At 47.2% G+C, this 23,343-nt stretch overlaps 1 protein-coding gene across 1 annotated transcript in view; it reads right to left on the bottom strand.

Moving 5' to 3' along the window:
- Positions 1-878, bottom strand: part of TMEM154 (transmembrane protein 154) — a 40,920-nt gene extending 40,042 nt beyond the window's left edge. The window contains exon 1 of the mRNA XM_037168086.2: positions 665-878. Within this exon, the coding sequence (XP_037023981.2) occupies positions 665-764 (100 nt within the window). The 5' untranslated portion in view covers positions 765-878. The remainder of the gene's footprint in view (positions 1-664) is intronic.
- Between the last annotated feature and the right edge of the window lie 22,465 nt (positions 879-23,343).

Below are 23,343 nucleotides of genomic sequence, written 5' to 3' on the forward strand. Positions count from 1 at the left end.
ATGCGCTATATAATCACATTACTTTTTAAAACAAAGCTTCATCAGTAACAGTCAGTGCAAAGGAAATACCTCTCAGAGTAACAAGATGAAAGAGAAACAGATTTTTTAAAAAAACCTTTCTTAAAAAGTTATAGTGGATGCCTGGGAACTCCTCAGATAATTTCCGGTTTACATATTTATAAACTTACAGCTTCTTGTTTTTAGTACACTTTCCAGTAGTAAATTTCCATACTTGTTTTCCCAGGAGTTTTGAGACCAGTAGCCTTTTCAGCCCACGTTATTCAAACCACATTTGTTATTATTTTGCTGTTTCAGCTGAATGAAATGTTCTTTTACACGAACAGCCAAAGACTTTATGGTTTTCTTAATATGCCCATTAAAGCTGGTAAATTACAGGGACCCACATATCTTAGAAGACAAAGATTGCAGACAGATTACATTAAATGAGTGAGCTAGAGCGTGATTCGATAGCTGCAGGGAAAGCCAAGTTCGCCCGCCCACCCCGGCACCTTAAAAAGACAGTTCTAATTTTCTCCACTTCTTTCACAAAAAAAGGATTACATTTTCTGGGTGTTAGCTTCCCTGGCAGAGTTCTGTAGGCTCTGTAGCCTCGGGCACCAAACAAGGCTTCTTTCTCCTCCACCCTGGCGTGGAGGTAGCTTACCCTGAGCCCGGCCATAGGGAAGGAGCGCGATTATCAGGGCAAAGATGAGGGCAGCGCGGGGGGCCTTCCTGTCCCCTCTCCTGGGCAATCCCTCCGGCATGATGCTGTGCTGGCTTCAGCCTCCCTGAAACGTGAACATTTCCTGTTTCCTGCTTGTTTGGGTAGGTGCGAACTTGAAGGAGAAGTGTTTGCCTGCTTTTTAGGAAGTGATGTAATTCTGCAGGAGCCTGTCAGACCAGCGAGGATTGCAAAAGAGAAGTTGCTCTTCAGTCACTGGTGCAGTCAGCACACTTCTCCAGCCCTCTGCAGTCCCGGCCCGGCCACGGGCCTCTGTCCTTTGGGATTGTCCCTGTGGAAATGGCTAGAGTCTTTCGGAATCTGGAAGGCAGGTTCTCAACCACGTGCATTCTTGATTGGTGGTTTTACTCAACTCCAAGGGAGTCCCTGTGGCTACCTCGAGTGCAGGGTAGCGCTAGTCAGCTGCAGAACTTTCTGAGATGACGCAAATGTTCCGAATCTGGGCTGTCCCATACGGCAGCCAGTAGCCACATAGGCTACGGAGCCTCACCTGCATGGAGGCTAGTGTGCAGTGAATAGTTAGTTTTCAGTTTACTAATTTAAATGTAACCAACTCCATGGGGCTGCTCCTGCCGCGTGGGACTGTGCAGACCCAGACAACAGGGGCATCTGTACCCCCAGGACAAGGCCAGGCCTCTTCCCTCCGCCGGGTCCATCCCCCCTCCTGGGCCCTGAATGAATGAACGCCCCTCCCTCGGGGCGCACAGAGAGCGGAAGGGCCTTGCCACACCCGGCCTGAATGAGGTGCTCTGCCCCAGAGAGAAATGATCTTTTCACGTTTTTTTTATTTTGTTTTTTGCTTTTTTCCTTATAAATACTTGAGTTTTTAAAGTCTTTAGTTTTAGAGTCACGGCAAAATTAGGAAGGCACCAAGATTTCACATACGTCCCCTGCCCCGCACGTGCGTGGCCCGCCCTTCGGTGGACACCCCCGGGGAGCGACACGCGTGCTACCGCCGGGTCAGAACCACCCAAAGCCGCCCTCGGTGGCAGACGTTCTATGGGTTTGGGCACAAGTGTCATGATGACATGTATTCTCCTTGTCGTATCACACAGAGTGGATCTGCTGTCCTAAAACCCCTCAGCGCTCCACCTGGTATCCCTTCCCCATGCCCCCAGCCAGCCCCTGACAACCCCCGATTTTTTACCACCTCCATAGTTTTGCCTTTTCCAGAACGTCGCATGTCGGAATCATTCGGTATGTGACCTTTGCAGTTGGGCTGCTTTCAATCAGCAACGTGAATTCAAGGTTCTTCCAAGTCTTTTTGTGGCGTGACAGCTCATATCTTTTAGCTTTGGATGATATTCTGGATGCACCACAGTCATCCATTCACCTACTGAAAAACACTGTGGTTGCTTCCAAATTTTGGTAATTATAAATAAAGCTGCTGTAAACAACCCTGTGCAGGTATCGGGGTGGACAGAAGTTTTCAACTCCTTTGGGAAGATTCCAAGGGGCCCTGTTCGTGGGACGATATGGTAGGAGAGAAATGACCTTTTAAAGGGCCTATTTCCAAAGCAGAGTCTGCTCTCAGAGGGAGTGGGGGTGGCGGGGGGAGCTCTATTTCATCTTTCTCCCTCCTTTCATGACAATAAACTTCTCAGAGGTTGTTAACAACACAAAAAACAGGGCTGGGTTGGATTGGAATGAGGGGGAAATTCTACCCAATGGAAACAATGCATGAAGGAGCGGCCGTGCGCAGGGGAGATTAGAGAGTTAGGTTTTGTGTGCAACTGAAGTTCCTCCTTTGGTTTAGGATTGGAGCCTAAGCCCCGGAGAACGCAGTTTCATAACCACAGTTGTCGTGGTGCTGAGGGAAATAGGCAGAGAGAGAGAGAGGGAGAGAAGCAATACACACTCTCTCTCTCTACCCCCTTTCCTGCGGGTTGCCATGAGTCACCGCCACTTTCCGGTAGGTTTCATCTTCAGTGATCTGCTTGGTATAAACACTCAAGCTGACTGGAGTTTCTCTGCCCCTGATGTGGCCATTAATTTTTTGCTCAGCATGTTGCTGCCTTTCAATGTCATTAGTCACTGCTTGTCTCAGTTCTTATGCACAAGAAATACGTGGGTGATTCATGTAATGATCAGTTTGTTAATGGATTTACAGTATGGATTTTAACATTTTCAACTGGCAATTAAGTCAACTCCTGATTTAATATGATCTGCCCTTTGGGTGACAGTACAGAACAAATGGTGGGAGAAAATAGACATGTTCAAAACTGGATGATTGATTGGAAAACAACAGGGAAAGAACTATTTATCAAACTCTTGCTGAGCAAGTGAACAGACCACGGGCTCTGAGACCCTCTGGTGCTGAGTTTGGCTGGCAGCCGCTCCTGCCCTAGCACGATTGCTCCAGCTGCTGCCTGTGCACAGGAGAAAGGGCCCAGGGCTTGGGAGTTCTCTTCATTTTGCCACTTACACCCTGTTAAAGGCACTGGCGCCTCCCAGGCCTGCAGCGCATGTGTGGCGAGGGCAAGATGTGAGCTTTGATTTCTTCGATTTTAAAACCACAGCTGGATGGAGGCTTTGCAGAGTTGGGTGCATGTGGCCAAACCAGACGGTCTTACTCTGCAGTCCTCAGTGTGGGCCCTTGGCAGGGCCAGCTAGTTCCTACAAGAGCCCTGCGCTCACTTCCGAGCGAGCACAACAATGCATCAGTTAGAACGATGTGCAAAATAAACCAAGGCCACGGAGACATGTGCACAGCTATGTAATTTTGTTCTGACCCCTGTGCTCTCTTAGACCCTTAGCATGATTAAGTTGATCGTAGGGGGAAGAAAATTACCATCATTGATCAGAAAATTGCAGCACCTTAGCGATCTCTTTACTGCAGTTGAAATCACAGGGACACCGTGTGGTCAGTAATGGACTATTTACCTCTGTTTGCTCTAAATTTACCAACCATTAATTTTGGCAAGTGGCTGCCCAGCCTCAGAAGAAATAAATCCTGATACACTCACAGCAGGAAGGCAGGGCCCAGTCTCAACCGGGAGGCACTGGGTGCCTCTGGAGGGAGGGGCAGACACACAGACGGGGTAATGATGCATTGACATCGTATTAACATCGATACCTGCCATTGGCCTTCAGCAATGAAAGGAGGAAGCAAAGTAGTGCAGTATAGTGCCTAGCAAATGCCCAGAGATCTCCTCACACTCAGGTGGGTGGGAAGAGAAATCTCTTGCTGGTTCTGGGGTCTCGGTATTACTTTACCCCAACAAATCTGGTTTTCACAATCACCTCTCTGTACTACAGAAGAGACTCTCACCCAGTTCCTTCTCCCTTCCCTCCTGTCTCCTCTCCCGACCCCTCCCATCAGCTCCAAAAGAGAAGAGACACCAAGGGCACAAACCCAGAAGTGGTAAGATCTCATGGTCAGTGCAGGCTCCCCCTAGGTTTTCTCTTATCCTCAACATCGCCATCCCTTCCCCCTCCACACACACAGGCATGCACGCATTCACACACACTCACGCATGCACACAGAGCACCCTCTCACACGCTCCATGAAGACCAGCCAATGAGAACAAATGAAGGCTGCTTATTCCGGGCTTGCTACAGCAAGGGAGGCGGCCACCATCACTCATGTTCTGGCTGAGACACACAGACAGGCAGAGGAGCGGGAACACTTTGTAGTGGAAAAGAGAAGACTGCAGGTTCGCCCTCATGGGATACTGTTAATGTGGGGACCTAGAAGTGCGTTCTAGTTTTTGGTTTGGGGCACATGTGTACTTCTCCTGAACTGAAAGCAGGAGGAAAAAATCAGGGCCGACTGCCACAGGGATTGTGGTTTGGCTTCCGGGACTAGTTACTAGAGATGGAGTCTGACTTCCGACAGGTCTGATTTGTAACAGGCTGGCTTCCTGAGCTGCGTGCTGCAGGTTGTGGGTCAGAGCCCTGTTTTGTATGGTCTGGCCATTGTCCGAGGTATTCAGTCTCTCCACACATACCCCCGTGCATGCTCACACACAAACCTCATACCCACACGGACATCCCTGCATACACCTTCTGGGGCTTCTTGTTCTGTCTAATATTAACTGGTGGTCACTGATGGCTCTGCATATTTGCGTCACAAGGTAGCCAGGACTCAGACACCAAGAGGTGTCTTGTGTGTGGGCCTGCAGCTCACTCCAAAGCCCATTAGGAGGGGCAGGGAGCAGGCTGAGGTTCCAGGTTCTGAAGGAGTGCTCAGGGAGGTAAGTGGGCCAGGCAGGGGCTGGGGCACAGGGCTTAAACGGAACCCCAGAGTAAGCAGGAAAGCCACAGCCAGGAGAGGGGCTGACAGCTGTGCTACTTGTCTTGTCAGCTCTGGCTGCCACAGCAGACGTTTATCTTCTCATAGATCTGGAAGGATGGAAGTCAGAGGTGGGGGTCCCCCTGGGCACGGTCAGGTTTCAGTGAGAGCCCTCTTCCTGGTTGGTCCCCTTCTCGCTGTGCCCTCAGGTGGCAGAGAGAGAGAGCTTTCTGCTGTCTCTCCTTACAAGGTACTAATGTCATCATGAGGGCCTCACCCTCGTGACCCCACCTAGTCCAATTACTTCCCACTGGCCCCATCTCCACATGTCATCGTCTTGGGGGTTGAGACTTCAACATCTGAATTTGGGGCAGGGACGCAATTCGGTCCATAGCACACTGCCCTTGAAGCTGGGAGCCTACGCGTCCAAGTGCACCACGGTCAGCCCCTCTGCACGTGTCAGAACCCCCAATGGTTTCTGCCCTCACATTTCGGCTGCTGACCCTGGTCACCTGCTGTTCAGCTGCTCACTCAGAGTGGCTGCTGCGGGGGTTGGAGAATCCTAGGGGCTTCCACCCAGGCCTCGGCCTGGGCTTTTTCTGTGACAGAGCCCCCAGGGCTTAGGCAAATAGCCTGGTGACCAAAACTGAAACCAGGGGGGACTGTGGTTAGGAGCCACAGAGGCCTAGGCCTGTGGGACAGGTGCAGAGGTGTGAGGGGCCCAAGGGCAGCACCTGGGGAGCAGAGGCAGAAGCTCAGATTCCGTGGTTTTCCCAGAACTGAGTAGAGGCCCCTGAGCACTGAGGGCTTCTCTGTCTTGTTCTCCCATCTCTCCCCAACATTGAGGACAGTGCTTAATTTTTTTTAATGAATAACTGAATTTAAACATTTCCTTTACAGCAGTATATTTTTTAAAGAGGGCTGGAGGGGGCTACCTGCATCAGAATTATTTGGGGAATGTGTTAAAATTCTGAATCCTGGATCCCACCCCAGAACTACTGACTCAGAATCTCTGGAGCTGAGGTCCCATGATGTTTGGAGTATTTTTATACAGAAAATACGTGAGAATCATTATTCTAGAGTTTCGTTTTCTAGCATCCAGAAAGGTATGTCCCTTTTCACAAATACTAAGAAATAAATAACACATATCTTCCCCTTGTGCCTTGTTTGCCAGGAAGCCCAGGTTTTCTTATCATTTCTAAGAACATTTCCTTCCCTGGCAAACTCTAACTCACCTTTGAGGACTCGGTTCAGGGTCACCTCCACCAGGGAGCCTTTCCGGAAGCTCCTGGCCTCGGGCTAGACTAAGTGTCCTTCCTCCCCCACCCCCACCCCCTGTGCCCATCAGAATATACCAGGAACAGCTCTGGTCACATCCCCCCAAGACCGACTGCCCCAGGCTCACCCATCTGTGGCCTCCCCAACCTGCTAAAAGGAACAGAACTTCCACTGCCACTCTGTTTTGTTTCATTTTTTTAATCAAATTCTATCTTGATAACTTATTTTTTCAAAGTCTCTTCAGGTAGATTTGAAGTAGGACATACATCGTTAGTAAATATGTAGTATCTTCACCAAAGCTCACTCAGAATGGTAAGTGCCAATCGGTGGTCTCAGGGTTTTTTCTTTTATTTCTTTCCTGGTTAATTCGACTCTCCAGATTTACAGTGACGGTGTCCTGGCCCACTACAACCTCGACATCAGGGAAACTAGCGACTATTACGAAGGCGCAGGTTTGGGGGACATGGCCAGCTGTGATAGAACTGGGAAGGGTGCTGGGATCGCAAACCCCAGTGCCAGAGGACCTGGGAACCCCCAAATCAAGTGAAAGTGGAGAAGATTTGTATCAGGTCGGGGAGAAAGTAGGGGAGGAGAGTAGGTAGGAGGTGATTGTTTTAAAATTAAAACAACCCATCTTTCCAAGAACCAAAACAGTGCATGTTTATTATGAAGAAATTAAAAATGCATATAAGTCAAAACAAAATTCTTCCATTTTTAAATCCTTCCAGATCTTTTTCTATATATATTAGCTAGCAGTATTATGCCTACTTTTATTTTCAGTACTAGTAGTCGGTATTACTACCTTGCCAACACACTGTAGGTGTAAAATTCACAGGATCAGTGATAACTTACTCTATTTTCCTATTACAGCATCAGTTTTGAAATTCAGTTCTGGCAGTGGTAACAGTGGTAAACTGAATACAGTCACAAATACAACCAGTCAGTTCAGTAATTTCCCAGTGTTTTGGGGTTAACAACATCACTGATCCCAGGGGCCCTCCTTCCTAATCCCTCCGACTCCCATTTTTCTCTGAGAGCGCTTTGGGAATGCCAGAGTTGGTTGGAACACCATCTCTAAAATGCCACTCTGGCCCTTGGGCCCTTAGAAGATCAAGAGCGAAGAACTCTTTATATGTATCTTTGTATTTTAGCTGACACCTCCTTTTCCCTGACCAAAGAGTCTAATTACTAGTTCTGGCAGCGTTGGATGGGTGTTTAAACAGAGAGACCCCAGGGACCCCAAGTGCATATAGTCACAGGACGTCATAAACATGCCACACATTTATGACAATTTTCATATAATGTAACTAACCCTCCCTGCCCCGTCACCAGGGAAGGATGAATGCGGTAGGGCACAGTGGGTCCCCTGCATTGAGAATCCGAAGTGCGAGGCAATGATTCTAGTTCGTTTACTAACTGGATCCTTTCAGCCTTGTTTGTTTTACCTGTACACAGTGGGACTGACTCGATGACCTCTAAAGCCCCCAGCATTCGTAGTCTATGACCCTATGAGATTCCTTTTGGGGCAGGCTCATATAAAGATTTTCAGAGGACAGAGAGACCTCAGCTTCTAAGGACAGAACCCAGCCAGGCTCTTGAGTCTTTCCTTCATCACCAAGATGGAGAAATACAGACATGTATTTACAGCAATGCAGCAGCCCTGGGCTGGATGAGAGTGGAGGAGCCTTGTGGAACTGACCCATCGGCCGAGTATGACAGAGTGGACACGGAGCCGCCATACACAGGTGGCTAGGAGGGGCGTCTCAGTGGTGGAACTGGGGCGGGAGGGAGAAAACAGGAAGGCAAGGAGGGATGAAGAGAAAGATGGACTGATTCCTTCACCGCCTGTGAAGCAGCACCTGCAAAGCTTGTCTGAAGCCGGAAACAGATGTGTTCACGCCTTCGGTGATGGTCATTTCAGCTACAGCCACACGGGGCACTGGACACTGGGGTCAGCCACCATGTCTCAGTTCCCACAGATCACAACTCCACTGCATGGGGAGGAGTCACATGTATCTCACTGTTAGGCTCTGCGGGAAAAGTGACAGTTCCTTATAGTACATTAGATAGTTTTCCCCAATTCTTTCTGCTTTCCCGGAGTTCCATGAAATATGTCATGCCCTTCTGGCATGACAGTTCCTTCCACTCACCTAGGCAACATTAATTTCCCTGCCTTATTGATATTCCCAGCCTCACATGACTTGCTGTGGCCAAAGAAATATGAGTGAAAGAGACAAAGTTCTTAAAGAATCAGGCTTATCTTCTTGTGTTCCTGTGGTCCTGCACTTCTTTTTTAAATTGGATTTATTGGGGTGACATTGATTGATAAAATTATATAGGATTCAGGTGTACAATTCTATAATACATCATCCATATTGTGTGGTCACCAACCCAAGTCATGTCTCCTTCCTTCACCATTTATCGCCCTACACCCTCCTCCACCTCCCTCCACTCCCCTTTCCTTCTGGAAATCACTGTACTGTTGTCTACAAGTTTTTGTTTGCCCTGCACCTTTTTCACTCAGCCCCACAACCCCCCTTTTCCCTGACAGCTGTTAGTCTGTTCTCTATCCATGAATCTGTCTTAATTTTGTTAGTTTACTTTGTTCATTAGGTATCACATAGGAGTGAAATTATGTGGTATCTGTCTTTTTCTGACTGGCTTATTTCACTTAGCATAATGCTCTCCAGGTCCATCCAGTCTGTCGCAAAGGGTAAAATGTCCTTCCTTTTTACAGCTGAGTAGTATTCCATTGTACAGATGTACCACAAATTTTTATCCACCCATCTACTGATGGACACTTGGGCTGCTTCCAAATCTTGGCAATTATAAATAACACTGCCATGAACATAGGGGTGCATATATTCTTTCAAATTAGTGTTCCATGTTTCTTTGGATATAGTCCCAGAAGTGGAATCACTGGGTCATAGAGCAGTCCCATTTTTAATTTTTTGAGGAAACTCCATACCGCTTCCTCGGTGGCTGCACCAGTGTGCATTTCCACCGGCGGTGCATTTCTGTGTTCTGAGATCACGAGCTCTGTAATGTGAAGCAGACCTGGCTTCCGGCCCAGCTCAGCCTAGATCAGCCAAACCTCCACTGACTGCCACACCCATGAATGTGAAAACAAATATTTGATTGTGAGCTACAGAGAGATTTAGAATGATTTGTTCCATAGCTAACACCTCTCAAGTTCTTCATTCACAGCTTGCAAGCCTGAATGGAGAAAGTCAGATAAGAAATAAGAGCTGCTTTTGACAAAGCCGTGAAACACTGAGAAATACGGCTGTCACACCTCACTGTGGACAGTAAGGCCGGGGCTTGTACAGACAAGGCTGTTCACACTCCACTCACTGCTGCCCTCTCCCTCCCTCCTCCTGCGGGGACCGCTGTTCAGTCCAGAGCCAGCAAACGCCCATGTGGCCAGGTCATGCTGTGGTGCCACCCCTGGCATTCCTGGAGTTTCGAGTTCTGGGCAGTTGTTGAACCTATGTCCACGGCTGCGTTTACTGGGGAGCAAGTACTGGGTGGCACTGTGGCATTTTAGCTGCGCCTTTGATCTATATCACATCATATTTGGACTGTGTCACTTAGATGACCTCTTTCTGACCTCACCGACCACACACTTCTGGAAGTAGGCGCCATGTCTGGGATAACCGTATGCCTTCCTCCTGCTCAAAGCTCTGTCCCACAGGAGAGCCTGGAGCCAATTAATATAAGTTGAATGAACAAATGAGTAAAAAATAAATAATCTAAAAATGGCCCTTATTCAACTGGGATTTCTAATTTTTAACAAATTTCTTCTTTGCACTTGGGCACCTCCTTTTGTGAACCATCACATGTTACCGAATCAGAAGCTGAATAACCTTGACCATCGCCCTGGCAGGAGTTTCACTTGCTAAATTCCGCAGGGGAGAATGTTTATTGGGAGGAGCCCCTGGGCATGCGAACCCTGTCTCCACTCTCCTCTGTCATAGAACCCTTTCTTCCCCATTACATTGGCATAGCTGTCCTCTCTCCTTAGAGTCCTTTGCAAAACACACTGACTCTTTTTTAAAAAATCAAACACAATAGAAGGAAGGTTTTAACATTTGGGTTTTTGTGTGTGACTGGCCACCTGAAGGGGTTTGCCTGGCAGGTCTGCAGGCTGTTCAGGCTGCTGGCTCTCCCAGCACTCTCGGGGCTACTCCAGCACACCTGGCGCCTCTCGGGGCTGTGGCAGCAGGGGGAGTCTATCTTTGATACCTGCTGAGCCCCAATACAGCCTCCTCTTTGGCCATCTGTAGGGATGGAGAATTCTTCTGGCTGGGGACAGAATCAGAAGAAAGCCATTGTCTCCACATACAAACATTAGCATGCTGGAAAGCAGTGAGAAGAAAAACATGCTTTGCCTATGGACAGAAAACAGGAAGGAACAGGGTGACCGTGGAGAGGGGCAGAGAGCGCCAGGGGGGAGGGGGTTGGGGGGAGGGCTGGGAAATGAAGAGGACAGATTTTCTTTAATACGTGTTGATATTATTTGGAAAAAGTGTAATGCCATGTATTACCTTGCTAATATTAAAAACCAACCAAAGAAGACATGTGAAGGGAAGAGGAGAACTACAGTTTGAGAATGACTTTCAGTCCCACGGATGGGCTGGTGATGCCCGTGGGGGACAGAAGAGATGGCTCTAGCGAATGCTTGGATTTTTAAGATGATTTGTATGTCAGAAGGAGGACTGTCTAGTAAACGAAGATGGAAGGGATGAGTTAGAAAAGAGGAAGGAAGCACACAAAAGTGCCTAAGTTTGGTGTCCAGGAAATGAAGTTCTGTTCCAGGAGAGCAGGCGGATGGAATCCAGAGAAGGTGCTAAGTCTGCACACGGACAACTGCAGAGACAACTTTGTAGTGGGTCAGCAGAGAATGGGAACAGCCTCCCAGTGTGGAATTTTAAAAAGTCTTGTTTTTTGATCATCAGGAAAGACCGTGGATCCGTGGATGGGGTGGGGTGGAGAGGATGTTGGAGGGAAGAGATGGAAGGATAACCAGAATACAACTCCAAAAGCTCTTACTAAAATAGTGGTTCTCACAGGGGCAATTTTCTTCCCAAGGGATATTGGGCAATGTGTAGAGACATTTTTGGTCATCACAAGTTGGTGCTACTGGCATCTAGTGGGTAGACGTTCTGCAACACACAGGCCAACTCTCCCACCTCCACCCAACAAAGAGTCATCCAGTGTCAAGGCTGAGAAACCTTGTGTTAACTAAAGCAAATAACGAGATTTATCGAGATGCGAACACCACACACTGTGCATGTTCTACAGTTTACAAGGTCTTTTCACATCTGTTTGTTCCTCACCCCAAACCCCAAGGTAAGCAGGGCAGATATTCTTATTTTCCTGTGGCAGCTGAGGAAGAGCGAGTCCAGGGACAGACCCAAGGTCGCATACCTTGGAATCCAGGCCCTTGTTCGTAGCTCCCTGTTCTGCCAATTCTCCGCACTTGACACAGTGAAATCATCTTTGGACTAAATGTTGATTGAATATGTGTTATACTCCAGAAGGTGACTTGCGGTTAGGGATGGCTGCTGAAGCAAAAAGGAGAAAGGAACCAGTTCTAGAGTGCAGTGATTAGAAGAAACTGATGGAACACCATTTGTGTCCGTGAAACAGCTGCAGAGTTTTCTCTTTGGTTGTGGCTCGTGGTCACATTTTATCTACACTCACAGGGAGAAGTTTTGATGTGCGGAGAAAGTGCTGGGCTTGCTCAGGAAAGGGCAGTTCCACATGGTTAGAGAGTAGGGTGTGTGAAGGGGTACGGTGGGCCGTGAAGCTGGAGAGGAAGGCTGGGAATCTCTAGGAGGCCCTGGAGATCAAGTGATGAATGGAACTGGGTTCTATCAGCAATGAGGAAGCCCGGACATTTTTAAGGGCAGTTAGTGACATGACTTCACCGGTATTTTAGTAAGCTTACTCAACGAAGAATGTTTCTTTTCAAAAAACATTTATTCCTCCTGGCCATATTACAAAATGCATTTTTCTTTACAGCACTGCATTTGATGTTGGTGGGTTTTCATGGAGGACTGAGTGCTTTGCTCCATTTTGGGGAAGCAATCTACCGAGAAGTCGGAGGCAGATGAAAATAGCGCCGTCCACAGCTGTCCTCTGGGTGCCTATTTAAGTACATGGTGAGTGAAGTCATAGCACAAATACTCACGTGAGTAGCTGTCATCTGACACTGACCCAAATAGGTTTATTACTACATGTCTAAATTCAAATGGATTGAAATCGGCCACAGTGTGTCCCCAGGTTGTCTGGAGTCATTGACATTGGCTAACTCTGGAATGGAGATCACCACCTTCAAAGGCTGAGGAAGGAAAGTGCTTATTTAATTATGTCACCATGCTGGGTACTAAACTGAGTGCATTGCTCTTCTCTGCATATAACTTTTGACTCCCCCAAAACTTTGTCGTCCCTCAGTATCCACAGGGCATTGGCTCCAGGACTCTCGTCCCCCACTGCAGATACTAAAATCCACACACACGCAAATCCCCCGTGTAACACTGTATAGATCAATGCACACAGCTGGCCCTCTGCACCCATGGACTCCACACCGTGCATCAAAGACAGAGCAGTTGGGAAAGGTCTGCATAGACATGGCCCTCCACAGTTCAAAGTCATGCTGTTCTAAGGTCACCTGTGTATCACTTTGTGCAAGAAGGCCTCTGTGCCTGTCCTTAAAGTTTCCCTCTTCCCCCTCACACCAAGTTCTTTACAAGTTCCTAGTGTTTGTTCTTTTAACTAAATATTTAGCTCTATGTTCTTCTCTATATCAGAAAACAAGAGTTCTTTGGGAGCAGGAAAGAAAAAGCCAGCCTCCCACCCACGTGCAGAGCAAGGAAAAAACAAAGCCGCCACCAACCTGCCCTTGGACTCCAATGTTGTGTGCGCGGTGAGAGCTCTCGGCAAGGACCTGCAGGAACAAAGCGTATTTAACAATGACCTCTTCATCATTCTTGGGCTCTGCGGGGTGTGGGTAAGAATGGAATACACCAAGTGGTAAATCTAAATGATTTGTAACTGCAGAAAATATACCATAATAAATACTTACAGAAATCAATGAACAAAACATGTATGTGCAGCAGCAGCACCTAAACAACATTCAAAGCTTAATAGATGGAATTTGAGGCCCTCCATAGGGTAGTAATTGCAGCAATTCTCTGCCCAAGAGAGTCTGATTCAGCTTCCAACACAATAGGGACTCACAGCTGCGCAGGTTCGAAGAAGGAAGATTCTGCAGTGTGAGCCAGAGACTCCTGGGAAATGAGCCTCAGGTACCGGTATCTTCCAGGACAGATTTCTCTCCAGGGAAACAGGGGCCACCAGGCAATACCCTGGGCTGGGGTGAATTCGCTCAGTCACACTTGTTGCCCTGCATAAAACCACACACCCAGGTGAAGGATGGAAGGGGTATCCTGTATCCCCCAAAACAGAACCACCTTTGACCTCTAATGCCACTAGAGCCAGAAAGGGAAGGAATATGTCTCCTTCATGTAAGTTTACAGAAGCACGTGTGTGTGTGTGTGTGTGTGTAATCATTCACTGAGCCCAGAAGAATGTTTGAAACTAGAACATCACTAGGCTTGCAAGTAAAAATCTATAAATCTTCAGAATAGAATTGGGAGCGTGAAAGCCATTTCTGGCCCAGGTTTCAATCCCTAAATGTATCACCAAGACAACCCTCGGAGGAAAACAAAGGCGCCACCCCTCCTCCGGGCCTGCCGGGTCTGGCTCGGAGGCTGGTTGCTTAAATGAATGATTGTTTTCTGAAGAGTTCTCAGGGAGAGCAAAAGTAATGAAACCATTTCTTGTTTACTATCTGGGAAAGTCAGCCTCCGGCATTGTCGGCACTTCTCCGGAGCCTCCTCTGTCTTGTCACCATTAGACATGTGGCGCCAGCACGGGACTAACAAAAAAGAAGGACTCCCCAGACCCGTCCTACAGCTTAGGGAGCAGGGCGACTCATCGGCAGATGGGCACCCAATGGCCAAGGGCAAGGCAGCGCATTGCCACATTTCCGCTGGGTGCTTATTGAAGATGGTTCTTCTGAGTTATATCCTGGCCCTATTGCTGAACTGACTGTATTCCAGACTCATCTGAGGTGATTTTGGAACATGGCTGTGTGCAGGGCTCCTGCTCCCCACCCCAGCTGGCCTTCCTATTGCAAATGAAATCCACCCTTCAGTCCGAGCCTCCCACAGGGCAGCCTGTCGCCCATGAGTGTCCATTTCCTGCTCTCAGCACTCAGAGGGTCTGTGCACTGAAGCCCCAGAAAAACAGGCCAGCCGGGAAGCACCCCACATACCGAGCCCTGGCTCAGGCAGCACAGAGAACAGTCCTTGAACAATCTAATTTAAGAGCTAACTGCACGTCGCTTGTCTTAATGCCTCTGCTTCAGCCAAGGAGCAAAACTGTTACCTCATATCCCAAAAGGGGAAGAGAACTTTTGGAAAGATTCAAATGCAATGAGGCACAAAGTTGTTTTAAGCCACAGTCCCTTATTTAGTTCCACGATTTGTATTTGTAACTTCTAGCCACGCCACACTATGACTGGCCTCCTTCTCCCGAAATACCCAAGGCAATAGTATCTCTCGAGTATGACTTCTAGAAGGGCAGGATGTTCTCCTTTCCCACACGCTACAGGCGGCACACCTTTGCGCCTTCTAGAATAGAAGCAGGTGTCCTTTTCCCTCCCTGTTCTCCATCCTGAAGATCCACCTGAGAGAATGAACAGTACCTTTCTACACTCTAACTCGACACTCTCCTTGGGGCAGCATCCCACTGTTCTCTGTTGCCCTCTCCCCCATCCCCCCAGTGTCCCGGGGCACGCTGTTTAACTTTGTGGGTTAGCATGTGCAGGTAGGTACAAGAGAAACAGCCCTGTCCTGTGGAGACTCCCAACCTCAGCTATGAAAAAGGAAGCCAGGGGAAAGCATTGGAGTGGGTCACCTAAAAAGCTGGAAGGACAGCAAAGAAGCACAGTATCACTTGTCATTAGAGAAACGCAGATTAAAACCGCAGTGAGGCACTGCCTCCTATTAGAAAGGGTCTAATAACGAGGAAACAAAACCAACAATACCCGGTGCTGATGAGGGTGGGAAGCGACTGGGACTCTCATACATCGCTGGCAGGGATGTACAATGGCAAGGCCACCTTGGAAAACAGCTTGCTGGTTTCTTATGAAGTGAAATAGGTGCTTATCATATGGCCTATCCATCCCACACTTAATGGAAATAAAAACCTATGTTCACCAAACAGTTTGCTGTGAATGTTTGTGATAGCTTTATTCAAAATTGTCCAAAGCTGGAAATAACCCAAATGTCTTTCTACCGGGAATGGATTAAAAACTGCTACATCCATACAATGAAATAATACTGAGCAATGAAGAGTGATGAATTACTGATGCATGCTACATCACAGATGAACCCTGAAACATTATGCTCAACGAAAGAAGCCTGACACAAGTCGACATACGTACCGTATGTTTCCATTGGTATGATATTCATGTGATATTTTCACAAAGACAAAACATCAGGGACAGAAAACAGTGGGTGACTACCCATGGCCACGGGGGATTCTGGGAATGATGCAACTGTTCTGTATCTTAATTATGGTGGTGGTTACACTTCTGTCCTCATTCATTGAAACCCACTGAACTATACACTTAGGGTGAATTTTACTGCATATAAATCATAGATCAATTGTTAATACTTAGAGCCAAAGTCAGAACTGGCCTTCAAGCAGGCTGTGTGCATGCCCATGATGCCACATTCCAGCCAGCCTTTCCTCAAGGGACATGTCCCTGCATCTCTCTTCCCCCAGCATGGCAGAAAGGTCACTTCAGAGCTGCTGACAGTGACTGCGGCTCTCCCACAGGTTTCTGGCCCTGGAGGACATTGTTACTGCTGCTTAGCAGACAGAGGGGACATTAGTAAGGACAGCCAGGTTGTGTGGCTGGTGAAACCAACTGGAAGGGCCAGGGCAGCTCCTTACAAACAATGTCATACAGTCAGTGGTCCTCTAGTGAGTGGCTGCCACTGATGTTGGGCCCATTTAACATCATGAGCTATTTAACACCTAGGATAACCTCCAGGGTCAAAGTGATAGGAGGCAGCCCTGCCCACCATGTGGTGAGCACATGACAAGCTGATGAAGCTTCTCAAAGCCAGGTCACCCTGCCCCCTTCCCCCCCCCCCACAGTGCCAGGGCCATGGGGCCACTGTTGTGGGGAGCAACACCTCACTCCGCCCGCAGAAAGGCATCTGACTTTGGCTTAGAAAACGGAGAGCCAGGCATGGCTCAAAATGGACAGGCCCCTATTGTCTCTTGTCTCTCTGATAAGCAAGGTCTATTGAGAGCCAGTTTGGGCGTGTGAGTTCCCTCTGTCACAGAGAGTACACATTTCTGGGAGCCAGCCTGCCACTGGTCCTGGGAAGGATCTTTGGGCCACCTTCCTGCAGTGTGGAGGCCACAGGGGTCAGGACTTGCCACACCTTCAGTTCCTGCCTCGCCCTGGCTTCATTGTTCACTTCTTCTCATTGTTCTCTCCCAGCTCTTGGTGACCCTGCCCGGCAGGTCTCTCTCTCTCTGCTTCTTGAGGTACAACTGACATACGATGAGCTGCATATTTAAAAGTATACAGTTTAATAACCTTTGGTGTGTGCGTACATCAAGGAAGCCGTCACCAGAATCAAGATACAGACACGTCTGTCACTGCTTAAAGTTTCCTTGTGCCCCCACTGTTCTCCCTCCCTCCTTCCCTGGCTTGCTCCTCGTTTGCAAGAACCACTGATCTGCTGTCAGTCACTACAGATTAGTTTGCATTTTCTAGAGTTTTATATAAATGCAATTATATAATGTTGCTCTTTTCTTTCTTAGAGGGGAACTGACAACTTTTAGAGAAAAATTACTTTGCGATTTAGCTATGTTGCTGCATGTGCCAATAATTCATTCCTTTTTATTGCTGAGTAGTTCTCCAGCACAAGCTACCCCACAGCCTGTTTATCCATTTATCTCTCCATGAAAGTTTCAGTCGTTTCCAGGTTTAGGGCAGCACCTCTCTTAAACCAGCCTGGCTGGCATTTCTTTGGGAAACACCCAGAGCTCCTCACTGCCAAGGCTTCTTGCTCTGACCTCTCCTGACCCACTGCCACAGGAGTGGCAGGTATTATTCCACAGAGCAGTGTGTGGACATAGTTGTGAGGAAAACCACGACTTCATACACCACTCCACTGCCCCTCCTCCCCGCCGCCCCATGCCAGCAGCCTCTCAAACCAAAACAGCCCCTTGACTTGAGCCAAGGAGAGAGGTGACCACCCCAAAACTGGGAAGAATGGAGCAGTTCAACAGTGACGCTCGCTCCCACTGTTGGCCCTTTGAGAAGGCAAGTTTCTGCAAGGTGGTAGGTTGCTGACAGCTTCTATAATGCTCTTGGAACATGTGTTTAAGAGACCAATCTAGAATGTCTATGGCCATGTTTCTTAAACTTGGAAGTAGACACAGATGATCATAGGCTCATGCTAAGACGCAGATTCTGATTCAGGAGGCCTGGGACGGGGACCTCAGCTTCTGGCTTTCTAGCAAGATCCTCTTGGAAGGGTCCATCACAGGTGTTTAATCATTTAGTAATTGCTCTTTAATGAGTGTTTAATCACTACCCATAAAACTGTTAAATACAGGCTAACTCCAGTCTTCCTCTCTCCTGGAGATCCCTGCAGCTATCCCGAACTGGCCAGGGCCTCCTACGGATGTGAACACCTCTGACACTTCCTGGCAGCTCGGACTGGCATTAGGGCCAGATGGTGCCAGAATTTGGAATGTTAACAACAGCACTTCTTGGCAAAATATTTACTGCTTCACTTATTTTCTGCCTTATGCCTTAGTTCCTGGGAAAGATTAAGTTCTGGAACTAGACTTAGACTGCAGAAATGAGTTATGGGCTAGGCTAAGAGGCTGTAAAAAAAAAAAAAAAAGGAAAATTGGGTATGGATAGGAAAGGGAGGAAGAATTCCAAACTACGTTCCCAAGGCTGACCCAGCTTGAGGCCCAAGGACTGAATGGTGAATCTGAAACCCGAGTTCTAAAACCTCGATCCTCAGGCCAACTGAGGGTTGTCAGATGGATGGGGTGGGGGAGAAAGATAAGTGGAAAAAGGCAAAGGGATTAAGAAATACAAATTGTCAGTTAAAAAATCAGTCACAGGGACATAAAGTGCAGCAGAGGGAATACAGTCAGTAATATTATAGTAACTATGTATGGTATTAGATGGCCCTAGACTTATTGGGGTTATCACTTTATAAGTAATAAAATGTGTAGTCACTATGTTATACACCTGAAACAGATATAATATAGAACACCTAAATTTAAAAAAAAACTAGATTTCCCAAGAAAACTTTCCAAATAGGCCCCACCCAGTTCACTGGCCCCATTGAATGCCCACGCCCTCCCTTTCCTTGGCCCTCAGCAACTCCCACAAATGAGCCACAGCTCTCTCTCTGTATCTGGCTCATTCTTTAGGCTGTATGCACTCTGCCCAGAGCCTAACTCTAAGGGAATCTTTTTTCCACAAAGACCAATGGTCACATACTTACCTAGGGTGGAAATGAGCTGGTAATGCTAACTGGAACTCACAGATCACTGGGCGCAAGGTTCTGATAAAGCGACTCATTCGATCATGCAAATGAATGCTTATCTCATATAAAGTGCAAAGCACCGAGGACACAGCGCCTTCCCTAAAGGAACGACAGGACACAAATGGATACATCTATCCTCATTCATCTATCCTCCCTTTGTTGGGAGAAACAAACTAAATATCTCAGGAGATCAGAGAAGACAAGAGTCACCTCTAGCTATATTAGTCAGGACAGCAGCCAGGAGCAGGTGCCACTAGGAGCTAGTTAGGAGGAAAGGTAGGGAGAAGATATTCCAAGAGAAAGGCACAAAGGTAGGAATGCCCACTGTCTGGGGAAAGGATGTCGCCCAGTCTTTGCATGGGGAGAATGGGAACAGGAAGGAGTGGAGGGAGGCCCCTGGTCCAATCTGAACTATATTTGCTGGCTAATGAAGGATACAGAAATGACAACCAAACGGTGCTTTCAAGTTGATTTGGCCCTAATATGATTTGATGGGTAAGCGTGGGTGAGTTGGGAGGCCACTGAATCAGCCCGGGTAGGAGGGCGTTGGCCAGCATGGGGTTCTGGGAACAGAAAGAGTGGGTTGGATGAGGGAGAAGGAAGGCACCCCAGAATCAGGTGGCTGTAAGTCAGGGTGACGAAGAGAAGGCAGTGATCATGCTGCAAATGTGAGTCTTCCTGGGAACACGACAGTTCCAAACCATGAGTTTGGTTCTAGTAAAAGTGAGACAGGTATGTGAACGTGTCCACAGGCAGGTAGAAAAATAATTCTGCAGCTTTGAAAGCAAGGGCTCCCTGGAAACAGACATTTCGGTCACCCACACCCAGGTCCTTCTACCAGCAAGCAGACTAAAGCATGACAGTCTCTAGTATGCCACTCACCGGGGCTACAACAGGGAGAAAGACAGAACCCTTCCCTAGTGCAGTTCTCAGATCAGTAGAACCAGCGGGCCCCGCAGTAACAGATTCCAGGGCCTGTGGGCAGTCAGCCGCAGGGTGCATCTGGGGTGCTGTGGGAACCCAGCTGCCGATGGGGGCACCTTTGGGGGACGAGAGGGCTGAGGAGGCGGAGGCAGGGAGGGGACAGGCTCTTTTCTGGTCAGCTTACATTTTTTGAGTGCTGACAACATGCCTGTGCACACTGCCCCAGTAAACGATGTCTGCGTTCTGCAAGCAGAAGAGAGGAATTAGTCGGAGAAGGAAATGGAGGGGGAAATGGTCTCAGGGCTTGGAAGGCCAGGCACTGAGATGCCCCTGACATCAAAAAGAAAACAATTTCAAGTGATAGCAATGGTCATCGGTGTCGAAAGCTACAAAAAGTCAAGAGGATCATGACTGAGTGGAAATGACTGATTTGGGGGACTTAAAAGTCACTGTGACCTTTGGTAGCAATTTCAATTACGAAGCCTCAGAGAAAGTTATATTCTAAGGGATGAAGGAATGAGAGTTTTGGTAGTGAGGAAGGAAATGATGCTGATAGCTCAAGGTGAGGATATAAAAATTTTTTTTAAGAGATGAGAGCCCGGAGCACATTGGTATTCAGTGAAGAAGGAACTAATGGGGTGGGGATGTTCAAAAATCGAGGAGATAATTAATGAACTAGGTTCCAGAAGGGGGGATGCAAAGTTTTCCTGGGCTGCTCGCCTGGGGTTGCAGCCCTTGGTGGGGAAAATGGGGCCCTCGGTCAGCAGCACTCTGGCTGGGCCCTGCATTTTCCTGGAGCCACAATACCCTGACCAGTGGTTTCTCCTTATACTCAATTTCCCTCCGTGACCCAGTTGCCTGAGGCTCAGGTTCCTAGTGTTCTCACCTGTATGTAAACTCTTCACCAGACCCAAAGATCTCAGCAAACTGGTTTCCCTAGTCCTGAACACCAGGATCCCCTGATATTCAATGATGGCTCTGTTAACTGCATTTATCCACCTTGATTTCTGTGAACCCCAGATTTTGACGCCAGGACTGGGGACTTGCTTTGGGAAGTTTGCTAGCTGTGTTCTCCCAAGAGACTTTATATGGAAAACACCTTTTAAACTCATAGCTCTCAAATAACCTGCTTTATTTACAACAAATAATGAGCGTCTGGCATTCTCTAGTTTAGCTTTGCCTGCTGCTGCCTCAGCTTCAGAATTGAGAGCCAGAGAAACTGTGATCAAGAGGTGAGTGGGGGTACACCCTCCATTTCAGGAGGTTGAAAGGAGGGGAAAAAGATCGGGGAGTTTCAGCAGATCCTCCTCAAGCTGCATTCCCTCGCATCAGCCATCCACCTACCCATTCATTTATGTATCCTCTCAATCACTCATTTATCTGTGTACCAGTTCACAAAATTTGAGAAGCACCCACAATGCGCCAGCCTCCAGAAACAAGAGACAAAAACACTGAGAAAGCCTCAGGAAAGACAGAAACCAGCCTGTCAGTGACTCAGACCCTAGACGCACCCAGATTCTCCCTTGCTTTCAGCCTGGGAGAAAGGGAAAAACCTGTTTTAGTCACACAGCTCGGTGGGGCTTGCCTGAACCAATGTGAATCTCAGGCCTCTCTCACATCCAGTTCTCCTACAGGAAGTGTGAGCAAAGCCATTATTTGGCAATCCTGGGCAATAAGGCAAGCCTAGGATGCCAACTCATTTAAGGACCTTAACTGGATTGCCAAGTTGGAGGTGGAATGAACGCTACCTGCCTAATAAGTCTCCCTAGTCATCATGGCAACAGGAATATGAGTATTTCTTAACATTTTAAACTCAAATCTACCACCAGCCCCTGCTACGGCAGAAGCACCATCGCCCAGGGCTCCTCAACTTTCCATTGCTCAGCTATCCACCCCAGTCCCGCCCCAGACATGTCTGCTTCTGGCTCCATTTCCTTCCCAAACAGGATTCCCAGGACACAGGGTCCCACCAGCTTTTCCTGCTCCTCTGTGACCAGAGTGGCACCCAGTCCTGGGCCAAGGAGAGAAAGAAGCAGGGATATCCACTACGAGGTGGAATAAAACCCAAGTCCAACCGACAAGGGAGGGTGTGCCATCTGGGTCTGCCACTGTCAGACAGGGGAATGTGCCACAGAACAGGGTCCAAGTAAAGCTTGTTGAAAATAGAGTCGTATTTTTAAAACTTCTGATTAAAAGCAAAAATATTGTCATGGTGGAAATTTTAAAATTTTTGAAAAGGATTGAGAAGAAGCAAAAGTCACCCAGAAATAAACAGTGTTAACCTTTGGTCCGTTGCTGCTCTTTTTTTCTTTGCTGCTTTTTGTACATAATTATGTATTTACAAAGTGGTTATGAGTATTACAGATACTCTTTTGTACCCTGTTTTTCCCCCACTTTGTATATTATGTCCATTTCCTGTTTTTAGATATTCTTCTCCAACATACTTAATGGTCATCTTGTATCCATAGGAAAAAATAGTAGTAATAACAGCAGCTAGAATAATAGTGATAATAACAGCATAAACGATACTTAGAATAGAGCAGGCACTTTACATAGAGTAACTCATTTAATCTCACAATAGCTTAATGAGGCAGGTGTTATAAAATTATCCTCATTTTGCAGCTGAGAAAACTGAAGCACAGAGACACATGTGGAGAGCCAGAACTTGAGGCCAGGCAGCCTCAGTGGGCATGCTCATAACCGCTTACCCATAACCACTTACCCATAACCGCCGCGTACTCATAATTTCCTGAGCCTACTTCCTACTGATGGCTAGCATTCCAATTCACGGGCTTTTTGCTATCATAAACAATACTAATTTGAGCATTCTTGATACACACGCTTAATTATTTCTGTATGGTAATTCCTAGGCCAAAGGGAAAACTCATTTTTAAGGCCTTTGATATATATGATAAATTTCAGGAGCATACCAAATGATATTCTACAGATTTGGAGGTACTACTTCTTATGACTGCTTAATGATATTGGTTACTTTTTCTTTGCAATTTATGTGGTGAAAAGGCTTCCTCATGATTGTTTTAATGTGCATTTTCTTGTTCGCTAGTTGTATAGAAATTTTTTTCATAAAATTACTGGCTATCTACATTTTTTCTATAAATAGTCGTTTTGTTTACACATTTTCTATTAGAGCACTCTCTTTTATTTATGAGTTCCTCATACTTCAGTATATTAAGATTTTGAATCTCATGCCTACTAGATATATTGGAAACATTATTTAAGGTTGCCATTTGTCTTGTAATGCTTTTTATAGTGGTTTTTAATAAACATACAGAAACTTTTCGTTGCTGCTGTGTCCGATTCACTGATCTTGTCCCATATGTTCTACCTTCAATGCCACAGTTAGAAAGTATCTCCCTCCCTCAAGAGAGGATGAATATCCATTTACATGTTTTTGTCATTCTTTCCAAACAATACCATTTAATGACTTTATGATCCCGTGAGAAAAACTGCAGGAAAATCAGAACAACTGATGC

Source organism: Artibeus jamaicensis, unplaced genomic scaffold (genome assembly GCF_021234435.1).
Source record: "Artibeus jamaicensis isolate MK-2021 breed Jamaican fruit bat unplaced genomic scaffold, CSHL_Jam_final scaffold_537, whole genome shotgun sequence".
In the NCBI taxonomy this organism is placed as follows: domain Eukaryota; kingdom Metazoa; phylum Chordata; class Mammalia; order Chiroptera; family Phyllostomidae; genus Artibeus; species Artibeus jamaicensis.